General features: G+C 38.2%; 1 protein-coding gene across 3 annotated transcripts in view; it reads right to left on the reverse strand.

Moving 5' to 3' along the window:
• rnf150a (ring finger protein 150a) overlaps positions 1-16990 on the reverse strand; it is a 77405-nt gene that overhangs the window by 16657 nt on the left and 43758 nt on the right. For all 3 annotated transcript variants that reach the window (XR_015937122.1, XM_088632985.1, XM_088632991.1), the window contains exons 3-6: positions 14594-14665; positions 13411-13493; positions 8273-8369; positions 3317-3527 (exon numbers count right to left, since the gene is read on the reverse strand). Coding sequence is in view for 2 of the 3 variants with exons in the window: in XM_088632985.1 (XP_088489111.1) it covers positions 3317-3527; positions 8273-8369; positions 13411-13493; positions 14594-14665 (463 nt within the window). In the remaining variant the exon portion in view is untranslated. The remainder of the gene's footprint in view (positions 1-3316; positions 3528-8272; positions 8370-13410; positions 13494-14593; positions 14666-16990) is intronic.

A 16990-nucleotide genomic window follows, 5' to 3' on the forward strand; every position in this document is an offset into this window, starting at 1 on the left:
TGCAGCATTTTCACAAAGTACACATAAAAAGATAGCACTTAATGGCACCTGGCAGACAGCCAAATGAAAGTTATGGCACTTTGAAACTATTAAGGATATCCTAATGCCACTTTCCCCTGGATTCTTCCCATTCTGAGAGAACTGCACAGGGTCAAGACTGCCAAATGATCAAATCAGCACATTTCAGGCATCATTTTCAACTTCAGTTTTGCGATCTCTGTACTTCAAAACATTTAGAGGAGCAAAATGAAATCATTTTAACTACCAACAAAAAATAATGATAAAAACATGATCAGCAAGCCCTTTTGTTTTCAGTTTTCAGAGCATTGTTTTGAAATCCTCTTCAAATGTGAAAGACAGACATGCATTTGTTGTCCCTAAGATAGGGTTTAAAGTCTTTAAGGCCCCATTAAACATCAGATGCAATGCTGTGTAACATGTACTCTTAATATTTTAAATGTGGTTTGCATTTGTAATACTGCATTTTGTTCCATATGAGATAAATGTCGTCTGAAGATTTCTGACTTTTGGGTTTTTGAATATTTTTGCTGTAGTGGCTTTAAGAACAAGCATCTTGTACATTTACAGAGGGTGGGCAAAATAATGGAAAAACCATACAAAAAGGACTCGTATTGTAGTGTCAAAGATCATGGCGGAATACGCCAAACAAGAGAAAACAGCATTAGGAAGGGGAACAGTGATAGCAAGTTTAAGGTCACTGACAGGGATTGATAGTTTCTAAAAACCACAAAACAACGTGCAGAAAAAAATACCACAGTACTGAAACTACACTTCTATGACCCAGTCTCAACAAATACTGTTTGTTATGGTAGGGCTGCCACTCAGAAACTCCAGCAACCATAACCTGGTGTAATGAGCGCAAAACCCAGGTGACAGAGTAGAGGAAGAAAGTAATATGGTCTGTTGAGTTGTCTTGTACCTGTTTTTCCTACGGACACCTTTTCCATCTGGACGGGTTTATGTTTGGAGAAAGCCAAAGGAAGCCTTGTTGTTACATTGCTTGTTCTCAACCGTTAAACATGGTTGCAGATCTGTTATGGTCTGGGCAGCCATTGCATGGGAGTTACTGCATGGTGGAGTTACTGCCAAAGTCATTTGAGGCGACCAGCTGCTTCCGATGATGCAAACTGTTTCAAGATGTTCCCACATTCCAAGATAACACGCACATACACCGCTATATGGAGTGATTTCATGTCCACCAGAATGAAGTCAAACACCTTGCATGGCCCAATCACCAGAACAAACATCACTGAACCTTGGTGGGAAGCTCTGGAATGCAGAGTGCAGAGCAGACTTCACCTTCTTCATCTCTCAGAGAACTGGAGACTTTCCTTCTTGACGAATGGTCTAACAGCCCATAAGAATCAGTTCAAAACTTGTATAACAGTATTTCAAGGACTGAAACTCTTATGAAGGTTGGCCCAATTCCTTGTTTGTTAATATATACATGAATTGCTTGGGGTTTCAATTATTTTGTCCACTCCCTTTATATACTATACTGTACATGTGTGTGTATATATACTATACATACGTGTTCTATACATGGATTCTGTGCATAAATCATTAAAAGCAGTCAAGCAGAATAAGAATTTCATGCATAGTTTAGACAGACTACATTTAAATATGGTTTCCCTATGAACATGGTGTTTTGTGAGGCGATCATTTTCATGGCAGTACACACTAAAAACTGTTTAACAGAGTTTTCAGCCATCTGTCTCTAAACCTCTGCCTAACGCTACCAGTAAGAAAAGGGTGTTGCCATATAAATGGTGCTACTTTGTTTTCTGTTTCATTTTTTTCTCTTTATATAATATATTTGTTTTAATTAGTAACCCTCATTTTAATAAATAGGTCTTGTATTTCTAATTATTGCCTTGAACTAGTGGAAAACTGATTTTCACTTAGATTTTCACTTAGCAAAACTAGGAGCTGGTGTATTACAACAGCAAAATGATAGAACAGTAGAGTATTAAGTCAACAGTCTCAGAAATGGAACATGGGAAACCTTTAGACAATTATAGGAAAAAGGTTGTCTAATAAAATTAATCTTTTCCTCAGGTGTTCGCCAAGGAAGATATGAACAACATTCCTTCGGCTCCGGAAAAACATAAATCTTTATTAAATATTACAATAGAAATGGCAGATGTGCTACAGATACAAGAAGCATCTAGGATAAATGTATTTCCAGGCCCTGATGGTATTCTGCCAATTGAATTTAAAGAAACAAGAGATGCTTTTCATAGGTAAGAAACAAAACTCAACCTCAAGACAAAACTCAGCCAAGCAATTACAGACAAATACATCTTCCTTTCATAACATGCAGGGTTATGGAAAACATACTAAGAATTAAACAAGATCTGTATCGTGAATCGTCTGTATAATTCTAGAGCACAATCAACATGGGTTTACAACTAGTGGGCTTTGAACAAGCAACAGTAGTAACATACTGCACAGATAAAGCAAATGGTTCAGCGTATTTTGATTTTCAAAAGGCTTTTGATAAAGCTTCCCATAAAAGATTATTTTTTTAAATGCAGATAGTAGGCACTAAGGAAAGACTCTGGATTTAGAACTGGTCAATGGGTGAGTACAGAAGAGGGGTGAATGCTCAAGTTGGGTTATGAGAATCTGGTTGAAACCCTAAAACAAGGTTGAAGATGACACAAACACAGGAGGATAAGAAAACACCAAAAATATTGCAAAGCAAATAAAAAAACATGTACATAGAATTCAAGACTTGTGAGACGACATTTAATGTCAATAAATAGTTTAAAAAAACAGAATTTTAAGAAAATATCAAGATATCTTAAAAATGTACAATAAATAGTAAGACCTCATTTAGCATGATGTGTTCAATTTTGGCCACCGCAAAATAAAAACCATAATGCACTTCTGAAATCATTCCAGAACAGATTGACCAGTTACATTCCCAGGTATACAGAAATATCCTATTTTGGCAAGCTAGGATCTCATTCAGGAATGGTGTGAAAGAAGTGATGGTATTGGCTTCAACAGCATTTCTAGGTTGTTTTTCACAGGGAAGTCGTGGGTTTATATACGGTAGGCAAAAAAACACATGAAAATGAATTTCCAAAGACAAAGAATTAGCTTGTGTAATGATGCAAACACAGGGCAATTACCAAACTTGTTCTGCCATTTCACTGAACTAACAACTGAAACAGCCCCAGAGGACTGCACGTCAGGAGTGAACACTAGTGGCTCCCTCCCTCGGTGTCACAGACTGGTGCAGCAGGTGAAAGGTATGAGGGCTCGAGAGGCGGCAGGTCCCACTTACTCCTGGTAGCAATGTTGCTCTCTCCCGCCGGAGGCAGCAGCTCGCTGTCACGGAAGACCTGTGGCAGCCCCACTGTCCGCACGGCAGGGTCCAGCACCACAGAGCTCTCGTTCACTGTGACGTCACTGGCGCCTGTGACCTGATTGGTGGGCGGTCCCCCGATGGAGACTTCGTAGTCTGGCAGAATCTCGTCAGAACAGTCCGCATTGGGCTGGGCATACAAAGAATTGTTAAATAAAGAACACCACAGCTACTTACAACAACAGATTCACAGACCAGGAGACAGAAGGGCAGATCTGTTGGGTTTGTGAGAAACTGTAAAGACAAAGCAAAGGTCACAAAACAAAAAGCATGTTCATGTCTTTAAGATACATGCAACTAACCAGGAAGTACCAGTGGTTAGATGCTCCAGGACTGTTTTTTTCTTTGAAGTTAATCTTTTTAAAAGGCTTCATCAGAACAAAGAAACAATGCCTACTTTCTGGGGGAAAAGCTGCACATGTTATCATACACGATGGTTCTGGATCATGTGCGTAGATTCCGTGGAAAGATTTCACTATCGTGAAAAACAAATTTCACATGATCCGTTCAGCTGTCACAAGGCAGTAAAAATTTCACAGAAAAAAATGTCCATTGGAGAAAACAATTGCAAAAGTATTTTAAGTGCCCCAGTCCCACAGGAGAACTCTGGTTTTCATGTAATTTTGACATTGCTTGAATGAAAAAAGAGACAACTAATCAATCAGAAAGGTTGAGCAAAATTGATAACATAGCAGCTGTACTGTTTGGAATTACATGCTATTAGTAAAAATGAGTGGCTACTGTTTTACAAAAACCTGCATAAGGAAATTCTGAAGCTTCACTTCTATCATAAAAGTAAATGCTTTGTATACAAAACAGACAAGCAGTGCAGCCATTTCAGAAGCCAAAAGGATCAGAGGTTAATTTAGAAATGGAACAGAATAATGGAAAAAAGTGTTTTTGACTGAGCATACCAGCACAGGTTTGTATTAATTTGAGAATCACAAAGTGAAGTCATGACATGACATTTTAAAGGGAAACTGCAGTCCCAATTTCTGAGACTGGTTGTTAAATGTCAGTAACAAAATAAATTCATTGACAGTATTGAAAATGTTTACAAATTTTAAAACAAACATAAAATCATGAACTTTGTGAAAGTACTGGAAGTCACTGTGTTGTTGCAAACACCTGGTCATGTCATGGGCGAGATCAAGAGTCCCCACGAATTGTGATATGAAGCGGCCCTTCCTGCTCACTAGTCACTGTAAGGACTAATGCAAAGCGATGTACGAGAGAATTAAGTACAGGTTGTGCAGCAGATATTTCACCACAGAAAATGTCATTCCATTTATTGCAGAACTGTCTTGCAGCCGAGAGCAATATTTCTATGGGATTAAAAGAGTGGTATTCACAAGCCTGCTTGTCTACAATGTCAGGGGGCCGCTTCATGTCACCGGATGTTTTGTTGACTCATTCTGAATCACAGAATATGACGCTCCGCATACCTGGAAATTCTATTTTGTTCTATTATGTAAATTGGAGTTTTTACAAGTTACTGTTTACTTTTTTTTAACTGATTTTGCTTTTATCACGGTTTGAAATGCACTCATCAATGCTGATTTCTTCTAACTCCTCTAAATAGCATTGCAGTTGCCCTTTAAAAAACAATAGGCGATTACACACAAGGCTGAAAATGAAACTGGAAATAAACTATTTCAATTTCAGATAAGCAGATATTAAAACTAAAACTCAATGACGGGGGCCCCAATTTAGTTCAAAGAAGCATATACTGTAAGGTGATATTTATAATCCCAGCCTTATTTGTCACATTTTTCCTACCGAGAACATCCCGTGTGGCTCATGGAGCTGCCGTGATAAAGTGTTCTAAAATCAAAATAAAGCACCTCTGTACAGCCTCAGCTAATATGTACTCAATACAAAAAAACTGATACAAAGTGCCTCAACTATTAAAGCTCTTAGCTAATGCATTCTGAAATTAGAATGCCACAAATTATTCTGTATGATCTGAAGTGAAACAGATCACATCCCTATTTTTCTTGATGATCAGAGTTGTGATATGTGTTTAAGTGTCATTTGCTCGTGTCTGAAAGACAGACATCCACCTAGGCAATCCCTCCTCTCTGACAATAGGCACTAATAACAGAATAGTTTTGGAATCCAAAATGTTCTAGTTTCACCACTACAAAATAATCTGTGCAGCCGTGCCAGAAACAAATGTACAAGAATATCTGTACAGTAGTTAATAAAAGTAGATTCTATCTTAAAAAATTACAAAGGCATAACTTTGTTAAACATCCCTCAAGTTCAAGATGAAACTTCCACCTCAACGTGACTTAGATGAGATCATTTAAATGGGACTGTAATTCTAAATGCAATCAAAGATAATGGTGCTTCTAAAACTAACCTGGACCTTAAATTCAATCAAATTCTGAACATCATTTCAACATTAGTCTTTATGTTAGCCCAAAAGTTGCTGGAAAGAGAAAACAAAATAAAGTAATGAAAGATGTTAAGGCAAAAAGTGATTTCCTGCCTTCCTGCCTAAGGTGGGAGAATGTGACAATCCCAGTCACTACACAGTTTTCTTGTATGAAATTGAAATCCCCTCCATCTCAAATCCTACAAAGGGTCTGCAACAAAGCATCGTAGTAATACTGCGAACAAGTAGCAAAAGGTTTTGTGATCAGATGAGACAAAATTGGAATTTTTTGGTCTAATTGCAAAGTATTACATCTGACGCAGACCCAGCATAGTGCATCACTCTGGCCACACCATCTCACTGTCAAGCATGATGGTGGCAGCACTGTGTTAAAGTCCTAGTTCCCATCAACAGGGTCTGGGAAGCTTTCCAGGACTGACAGGAAAGTAAACAGAGCAAAGTACTCACAAATCTTAGAGGAAAACATACATCAGACATAAAACTGCGATAGGAATTCAGCAGGACAATGATCCAAAGCACAAGGCCAAAAGTACTATGATGGCTTATGAATACAAAAATCAGTGTCCCTGAGTGACCAAGTCAAAGGCCTGACTTGAGTCCTAGTGAGAATCTGTGGAAAGGCTTAGAAATTGCTCCTGTAAGCGACCCTCTACACAAGCAACCCGAGAGAGCTTGAGCAAATCTGGCAAGAAGAATGGGCGAAAACTGGGGATTGTGGGAGGAAATCAGACCCCTCAGAGGAAATCCATGCAAACACGGGGAGAACATAGAGACTTTGTAGATGGCACCCCAGGTCCAGAATTGAACACAGGGCCCCAGCACTGCAAGGCAGCAATGCCAACCACTGTGCCACCATGCTGCATTCTCAGAGTATATAGGCAAGCAACATATCTAAGTTTCTTTTGTTTAGCTTTCTATGTCAATTACTGTAACTTATCTTGCCCTTGGAGATCTTCAGTCTAAGTATTCAGATTTTGAATACAACATTAAGTATATAAACCTTTATGTATCATTTTGTAATTTCTCAAAATGGAATGCCACAGTAAGGATTTGAACACTTTTGCATGGCACAGTAGTTCCAGGATTCGTTTTTTAGTTAGGCTCAGATCAAAATTGGACTTTAACTGAATTCCTAAATGAACTTAACCATAAGGGAAATGCCATTTTAAAATAAACAAACTTCAAGAGGTAGCCCCTCACATGGAATAATCCCACATTATGAGCAAGGCACATACAAAACAGGAAGGCTGAAAAAATATTTAAAGCTATTTGGAGTTCAGTTTTTTCTCCTCCAAGCAAGATTAAGAAAAACTAACGCATAGTATCTGGCAGCTACACAAATCCGGCCATCGGAGAGTTCTCCCCATTTTAAATGGGAAATTAACACTGATAAGAGTTGGCTGTGATAAAAAAAAGGCAGACCATGATTGACAGTACTGTTGTCGCTACCAGACAAGAGTAATGAATTTAAAAACATGCAAGGTTCATGGTAAAGCTAAACAATACTGCTCTCGTTACAACATGCTTACTCAGGCATTTGGAGATGATGCATGCCTATAATTAGAAATCGTCATATTTTGCTTTAGTGTGCAATATCCATGGACGGTAACTCATTTCTTATTTGAACAGGCAGAAATTGCTCCTCACACAGTACCAGGAAATTTGCAACTTGAAAGTACAGTAGGGTCTCAACATTTGTGAAGGTTTAGTGCAGAGAACTGTCGCGAACAGCTACATTTACATATAAGCAAGACCACCCCTATATCGTTGCATAAGGTACTACACTATATAATATGGACTGTTAAAGACATTAGTAACCCTCCCTTATTATTATTATACTATAATTAAAGTACTAATGCATTGGCTCCAGGTTAATTAAAATAAAAACTGAAACAGTCCTCACAAACTTACAGTAATCAGCTAAAATAAACAACATGAATCCTTCCTCTGTGTCCAGTGGATGCCTGCACTTTCACTGCCTCTGTGATTAGCACGACCCACTTTAATGAAACAGGCAATAAAACTGTCAGAGAGCCTGTATAGTCAACTCCAGCTTGTCATTCCCCACAACACTGACACAGAACCAGTTTGTTACAATACAAAAACAAGACCACGTTGAGATGCGGCTGTTGGGTAGTGGGTACTTGGGCAGGGAGCAGGGAGAAGCTCAATCAGTAGCTCAATTCATCTCATGATCCAAATCTGCGGTGCAGCTTATTTGAAAGTTGTGCTTACCCTATGGCTTGGTTTCATCCTGCACTCCTCTTTTTCCATACAAGACCCCGTCGGCCAAACCCGAATCGCAAATAAGCGAATTTGCATGTTAAATAGAGAACCCACTGTACACTTCTTCAATATAGAGGATCTGCTTCAGAGAGATATTGCAGGATTCCAAGCTTGTGAAGAGAAATGAATGTGAGTGGAATACAACTAGGCAGACTAGTATTATTTCAGTACAGAAGTATGACACTTACAGGGATCCCCAAAGCTTTAAGAATGTTCATTTTGCACATTGGACAAGTCCGATGATCCTGAAGCCATGGATCTACGCAGTTCTTGTGGAATAGATGCCTGCCAAAAAAAACAAACTGTTAACACTTGCCATTACCCCTGGGGGCTGTTATTTTAGTTTTATTCATGAGAATGTCAATGATGAAAGAGCACATTAGTCATGCTACTTGGCAGCTTCCTTATTCCTAAGATAAACGGGGAGTATCTGCAACATAAAGGTGTATTGCTGTATCAGTCATTTTCTTTTAAAATCCCAGATCTTTTGAAGAAGATAAAATTGAATGCTGAGCACAAATGTACTTGATTTTAAGTTGAAAGGCACCGTAACCTTTTTGTAATTAGAAATGGTTTAAATACTATATATTAATTGCAGACTGTTCTCACTGAGTTATAGGGGTATCACAGATTCCCAGTTGTGGAACTGGCAGCCTCCTGCATTTTAATCATCTTTTTTCTATCTGGGGCGTGTGTTTTAAAGTTGCTTTAAGCTCTTAAAGGTTAAATGAGATTTGCAATTAGTATCAGCCCTGTAGCAATTTCTCAGTTAACACAGCCCTCATTCTGGTGTGTTAGCTAAAACATAACCAGCTTGACTTCTGCAGAAGGAAAAAAAAGTTTACTGTGGGAATCTTTATTATCGTGTCATTCCCTGCATCTCTAGTCAGAAATACAGGTCAGCAAGCAGAGGAAAGGCTGCTTAAAGTGCCGTATGAGGAAGCGGTCAGTAACACTTTACCTGAAGTACAGGATTTTCAAAACTCAGGACTAAGTGCAGAACCAAGTTAACCAAAAGGCTAAACAAGTAAGAAGATACTGTACATTTACAGTATGTCAACAATTATCCTTAGAGATTCAGAGCTCAAATGGAATGAAATCCTGCAGCCAGAGGCATCCCACAAGGCCAGGGCAGGGAATCACTGACATAACTTTGCTTATTGGTTCTGTCGAGCTTGAATCTATAGCCTTGTAGTACTGTTCATTTTCTGCTCGTGTCTTTTCTTTTACATTGTGGAATCAGACAGAATCCCTCAGTTTTCTCCACCCTATAGCGGTTTGTATACAAAAAACAATGCTGACTAATTGTCTAACACTTAGAGGAATTCCTTTTGAAGATTTTATGATGTTTTATTTTATTATTAAGAATTTCATTTTTTGTCCTTGCAAGCATTGTCACAAGTGATGATGATAATGCTCTTATTTTTTCCAAACCAAACCACTACTGTATGCCAAAGTTAGGTTCTAACAGTTGCACAGGAGGATCAAAACTGTAGGAAATGCGAAGGAAAAAAAGTTTATTATAGCCAGAATGCAATGTTCCACATTTTTAAAAGTATTAATTCCTACAGGAAAATGTTTAAAGATCTGTTGCTGCTGGATTCAACTTTCTCAATACTTGCCACGGAGTTCTAAAATGTTCCTTTGGGAGTCTCATAACTGTTAGACATAAAATAATGATGGATTCAGAAAAAAGTGTGGTATTACATTCTTGGCAACCCTTGGAATTAATCCATCCATTACCCAAACAGTCTACAAACCTGGATATTCAATAAATCTAGTCAAATCTAAATATGTCACACAGTAGCTCACATTTCTGATCAATGCATGAAAACATTTAAATCTGAAAAGGACCACAAACACATAATAAAATACTTTAACACTACAGATCTAGGGAATATAGACTGTGTCAGGTTTCTGTGGCAGCAAATCTTTAGTGTTTTTTAAGATCCACTAAGATGTACCGAAATAGTATGTTTTTGACTAGATATATAAGAAAATGTGGTTGTTTAATAGGCACACAAACATCACAAGGCTTGAAACAATCATTCAGTGATTGGAAAATGAATTGAATGTATTTCCACTAAGAGAAAATGATGTCTTCACTGCTAAGTACATGGAAGCTTGTGATGTTTCACAAACAAAAGAAAGCTGGGGGGACCTCATATATGATGTAATTATCATATGCGCCAACACAGAAGCTGAGATAGATAGCTAAACAGATAAGTTGTTGATACACAACAGAAAGGCATACAACTGTCATAGGCGTCTCCCGCTGGAGAGCTGCAGGGAGTAGGCATTGCTATGGCAGCTGGTCACATTTCTACCCATCAGTCAGACAGCACCGGTTGGAATGGATATGCAATCAAACAGGAGACCCATCCCACCTGGGGGGAATTTACAATCAGGCCGCCTCAGGTGGTTCAGGCTATTTAATGTCTACTATGACTGTGCTCTGAGAGTTTTGCTTAGCACCTCTCAAGTGTTTTGTTCCCTAGATTACTTGTTCTGTTTTGTGCTTTTTTTGGATTCCCAACTTCACTACATTCCCTACTACAGCTTTTGGATTCCCTCTGTGTCTTGTTACTGTGTTTACTTGGTTTCAAACTTTCCTTTGTTTTTGACTACACCCTTGGATTGTGTTTGCCTGCCTGTTTATCTAGCCTGCCAGCTTGCCGCTCAGCCCGCACTACCTGATCATATCATCTTGCTCATACACTGCTATTCTGCCTCTTCCCTTGCCTGGTTTTGTGGTTATCTCTTGAACAACGGACCACTACTTACTTCCATCACATGCAATGGACATTACAACAGAAACCCAAGAATGTGCACTATTCATTATTGACTATCCAGTCTTTGACAAGCATTTTTAAATACATTAAAAATGAATCTTTTTAAAACTGAACTACATAGAGAAGTGGTTTCTCAACACACTGCCTCTCTACTTCTATTCTTGATAAAGAGAAAATGTAAAACACTGAATATATTTGAATGTATTTGAAACAATCACTCAGTCCCTTTCTAAGTGATAAACAAAATAAATTAATATAGTAATAAGCAATGAGACAGAATGATAAAATGCAGTGTCATATTTGTCATATTTCACAATAAAAAGTAAAAAAGCCATGCAATGATTTTTGGCTACTGTTACAAGAGATCTGCTTCCAGGTACAAACTGCCACTGTATAGTTATTGGATTTTAAGAAATATTTTTCAATAAATTTAGCCACCCATAACCAAAATCATACAAAGGCAGGGATTTTCATCTTTACTGCAAACACAGCCTGTGTCCACTTCATTTTGCAGTCACAAGGAGGGCCCAAATCCAATATCTTATCAAGAGCAAGTGAGTCAATAAGCAGAGTGATCTGTGAATTATCTATCACATACAGATCTCAAAATTGAGGAAGAGAGGAAGAGATCTGTTCTATTGGTAATCGCAGGCCCCCTTGTACATCCACACACGTCTCCAATCACTTCACAAGTCTGTAGGTGCGCTTGCAACAGAATTACATGGAATGACGCTGTTTGGTCCAACAACTGAACTTTATAGTTACCTCTGAAATTCCAAACTTGGAGAGACTCCTCCATCATAAATAAGTGATGAAGTGATGAATTTTTCAGAGATTTTTTAGTGGTATTCTAATTTTACAACAGACATGATGAGACCTTTTTTGTAAATCAGACCAACCACATTATGACCTTATATAAACAGTTTCTTTATGTAAGGCATTTAAACACCTATCGCTAATTGAAATAACGGCTGATGCTATTGCTAACCTATTACATTGGAATTTGTACTGTGGAACATTACACCATTTAAACCCTTATTTCGCTTTCTAATTTGCAACATTTCCTTTGCAGGGTAACAATAACCTTTTAACATCTTTATTTACTCCGATTAAGGGTCCAACACCATTTGCTGTTTTTGGGTTGGATGCACACAGCAGTTGGTATAGATAACTGGAACAACAGCAGAGACACTGAACACATGACAAATTACAAGAACAACACAATACCAGAAAATACAAAAAACAAAAATGGGAAATCACAGTCTTCTTCAAGTCTCACCTGACATATGAAGCCAAAAGTACTCAGATTTGTAGTATTTTACTACATATTCAATTAACACTGCAAATCTTGCTGATCACACAAACCTTTCATATTATAAGATAACTATTTTTCAATAGTTTGCTATAACTTGGAGACAGTCCATCCATCCATTTTCTAAGCCGGAGCCTATCTGAGCAAGCAGTGGGTGCAAAGCAGGATACACCCTGGACAGCATGCCAGTCCATCGCGGGACTGACACAAGAACAGACTGCTGTCACTCATACCAGGGCCGAGAAGTTAAATAACCTACTGTACCAGTACGTCTTTGGACTGTGGGAGTAGCTGGCGAAAACCCAAGCAAACACAGGGAGGACATACAGTACCAACTACACACAGATGACACCCCAGGTCTGGAATTGAACCCGGGGCCTCAGCACAGAGAGACATCAATGCTTACCACTGCACCGCCCTCTTGCACCCTAGACACAGTCACCAGACTTAAATTACAGATCTGATATTTCATGTTAATCTTTTTATGGAAAGGGTGCTTGATTCCACGTAATGGAAACCTACCAACAAATACAGGATTTGTAATTATCCATGGTGGGGCAGGTTTAACCTGAGTTATGACAGAAATAATTTATGCTAATCTCTTCACTGACATCAGCATGTAACTCCTTTGACATGACATTTAAATTATTACTGTATTTCATTTGCCAAACAAATAACTTTAACTATTTGTAAACATTGTGGAACCTTTGTACACGTCCGTATGTTACTATTATCACAAAGACAAATAAATGCAACATTTAAAATCTGGGACAATAAAGCAAACTGAAATTTAGAGTGAACACTTCCTTCTTCTGTATTTTTAAACAGTTTGTGCTTCCTCATAAGAGTTCGGTGAATTTACTGCTCTGAAGAAAGCTCTAATAACACAGTCTAATACTTTTGCAGAAAGGTTCGGCTATTTAGATCTATTCTGTAGAATTTGTGAACATTGCCTTTGCCCTGTAATCGCTACAAAGTGATCAACTCCACATTTTTAGACTGATAAATTAAACCATGATAAATTTGACTGGTACATTTTTAATTAAAGTTTAAAAGGGTTAGATTATTCTCCCCTGTTTTACAAGTTTTAAGTTGTGCTTAAAAAAAACATTTTACAGTGATGCTGTAATTTGCATGCATCATATAACCAAGAAAATAATTGATGTGTTGAACTCTTACCATAATTCTGAATTTAATAAAACCAGGAAAACTGCTATCTTACCGACAAGGTAGAATTCGGACAACATCATTTGGTTTGTAGCCTTCAATGCAAACTGCACAGTTATCAAAATCTGATTCAGTTTCCTGAAAAAAAAAATGGTTCTTTTTATTTTCAGTAAGAATTTCATTATCTAACAGTTTCTAAAATCATTAAAACATTTGCTGTAATTTCTGAAATCAGTCAGAAATATTTTAAAAGACTAACATAAAACACAGTACAAAGAAAATGTTTTTGTAAACTCCCTATCACGAACTTAACCTGCTTCACATAGACGTAAGTTACCAAAATGATCCAAAAGTATATATCCTCAATAAGGTTGAGCGAATAAGGTTGTGAACTCAAGTTCAGTAAACTGGTAGCACCTTTATTAGCAGCAAAGGCTTCAACTAGACATTTGCTGTAACTCTTCAGTCTCTTGATTTGGCTTTTGGGGTTTTGGAATTTTGGCCCCCTTCTTCCTGACAGAGCTGCTTCACATCAGTGACATTTCAGGATTTCCTTGCCTCGCTTCAGGTCCTGTCACAATATTTTATTGCGATTTGGGTCCAGACTTTGATTTGGCCAAAATGCACAATTTCTTCCTTCTTCAGCCATTCTGTTGTAGATCTGCTTGTATGTTCAGAATCACTGTCTTGCTGCATGACCCACTTTCTGCTCTTCAGCTGACAAATGGATGTCCTGACATTTACCACCAGCATTTGCTGATGCAACACCAAATCTATGGTTCTATCAATGATGACAAGGCGTCCAGGTCCTGTGGCAGCAAAGGCAGCTCAAAACTCGGCTCTTCTGTTGGAAGACTGAAGACTTACATATTTCTTCGCAAAGATATTTTACTGTTGGATCATTTGGATAAATAATCTAAATATATTGTATGTCTTTATGTTAGACCATTAATCACATTATGTTCATCTTGTATTATGTCGTATCTTGTATTGCTCATCTTGAAATCAAGCCCTGGTACAGTCTGTACTGTCTATACTTTCCAAGATGTTTTAGGGCACCTTCTTCTGGGTGAAACAGCCTCTGGAGGGCTAGAGGGCTTTAGGTACTAAGAGAATAATTATAACCATTTTAATTGTGTGTAGAAAATACAAATGCAAATGTAGACTATAAGAATTCTAACAGTGTATAAAACAGAACCCCTAAGACTGTTCTTCACACATGGCGGCTTCTTTTATACCTTGTCCCCTTTCTTAATGGTTCGCACTTGAAGCTTGCTGATGGCTTTTTTTGCTGCATCTCCAAGACGCCTCTGAAAAGACATCAACGCAACAGACAGAAACAATTCAAAAAGGGCTCTGGTGGCTTGCTGCAGCTAGACACCACATTCATTTATTATTATTCCATGTCTTTCTTCAGACTACTATTTGGAATTATACTTTTTGCTTTATTGGGTCTTGTTTCTTGTAAAATAATGGAGAACACGCATTGAAAAGTGCTATACTAAATAAAAACATTAATGAGTCTTTTGTTGGTTCTTGTTATTACAAAACCATTTGTTAATCTGGATCTGCAATGGCATGTGTGAAACAAATGCACTTCTTTCCATGAACTTGCAAAGAAGCTTAGCAATCCATTTTTACCCCCCCCCCCCCCCAGCCCACCCCACACACACATACATCCTGTTGCTGCACAAACTGATTAACTCATTGTCTGTTTCTCCTCATCGTATACAGTAGCTGTGCTGCTAAAAAACTAGAGGCTCTACTTATATATGACAATGAACCAGTAATTTACAGATTTTGTATTATAGCTGTTACTTTATACTTCGAATGACAGCATACTGTATGTTTAAATTATTTTTCAAACATTGAAAGTTTAAGATTTTTAAAAAACAGCAGCAGTAATATCCTCCTCCAGGAATGCAAGCCCTCAGACTGCAGCTATTTAGCTGTTAAAATGCCTCGCAAAACTTCTAATACTGTAGTTCAGTAAGAGGAAAATGGAAAGGTGACAAGGTTACATGAAAAAAACATTGTGATGTAACAAGGTTTAATCAAAGAATTCACCATTCCAATAAAAACTGACAAACACAACTTAATAAACTACTTCAGTCTTCAGAAGCAGGGAATACAAGTGCAAATTATGTGCTTCAGGTTCAGGACTCTAAACAGGAGGCAGCTGTGGGTGAACAGAAAATCACACTGAGAAATTCTGTGAATATGGTGGCAATAAGTGTCATACTTCAAAACACCTTGATGATATTTTTGTATCACTAACTAACCAGCAACAATTATGAAAGTAGGACCAACTACTGCTGATGACACTGCCATTATTGGCTGAATCACTGCTAATGATGAGACAGCGAACAGGGATGTGGTCAGGAACCTGTTGGAGTGGTGCATTGACAATAATCTCTCCCTCAATGTCAGCAAAACCAAAGAGCTGGTCATTGATTTTAGAACACAGGGCGGGGACCACATCTCTAGCCACTTCAACAGGTTGGCTGAAGAGATGGTTAGCAGCTTCAAGTTTCTGAGTACCTTCATCACCAATGATTTAACATGGTCTCAGCATGTAACTGGAGCTATAATGAAGGCACAACAGCATCTTTATTTCCTCAGACAGTTGACAACATTTGGTCTACTGTATCTTCAACTGTCCTTAACAAATCTTACAGGTGCGCTACTGAGAGTGTGCTCATTATATTATATTACAGTGCGGTTTGGCAGCAGCTCGTTGTCTGACCGGAAGGCATTACAGGAGGTGATCACTTCAGCCCAGTCCATCATTGAAGTACAGCTCCCCTCTACTTCATACTTTTTTACAACTCGATGTCTCAGGAAGGCTGGAAGTATCGCAAAGGATACCAGTCATCCTGGTTTCTCATTTTTCTCCCCCCTCCCCTCTGTTAAGCGTTATAGAAGCATAAAGGCATGTGCTTCCAAATTAAGAGACAGGTTCTTCCCACAAGCTGTCAGATTACTGAACTCTACCCCTACCTTTGGCTCACACTGATGTTTTTCTTTTAAACTGTATGTTACGTAACTTGTTGCCGCTGCTGTTCTGTGTTTGTTTCTTGGTGTTTCCTTAATGTCTTTGTATTGGAGCATACATGCAAATAAGCATTTCATTGCATTTGTGCATATGACAAACTGAACTGATCAAACTTTACATGCTTGCGAGTTGAGACTCCCCATACTTGAAAAAATTGAATTATCTTTACGTCTGAAGATAATAAAGAGAATCCAAACCTCCTAGAAATGTGGCTCTTGAGGTGCTCTGCTAAACATACACCTAAAAACAATAAGGTACTGTAAACCTGAGGGACAAGAGACCACATCATACTATTCAGCATTAACTGAATAGATTCAGCATTTTGAATCTGATGATTTAAAGAGTCATCTTTAAATGTCAATCAAATGCTTCGTGAGAAAAATAAAAATAAAAGTATGAATCAGAATGAATGCCTCATTCAGGGCCTGAAGATAAGGGTGCTTCAAATCACATATTTGTTTCAACAATATAATAAAGGTAGTCTGCATCCGTGCAGGTTATGGTCAAATATATTTGGGGATAGGGTCAGAGCCTGCCCAAATTAAAGATCAGAAGGCTGCATTACTGAGAAAGCAGTAAT

Source organism: Lepisosteus platostomus, chromosome 1 (assembly GCF_059453375.1).
Source record: "Lepisosteus platostomus isolate fLepPlt1 chromosome 1, fLepPlt1.hap1, whole genome shotgun sequence".
NCBI classification, from domain to species: domain Eukaryota; kingdom Metazoa; phylum Chordata; class Actinopteri; order Semionotiformes; family Lepisosteidae; genus Lepisosteus; species Lepisosteus platostomus.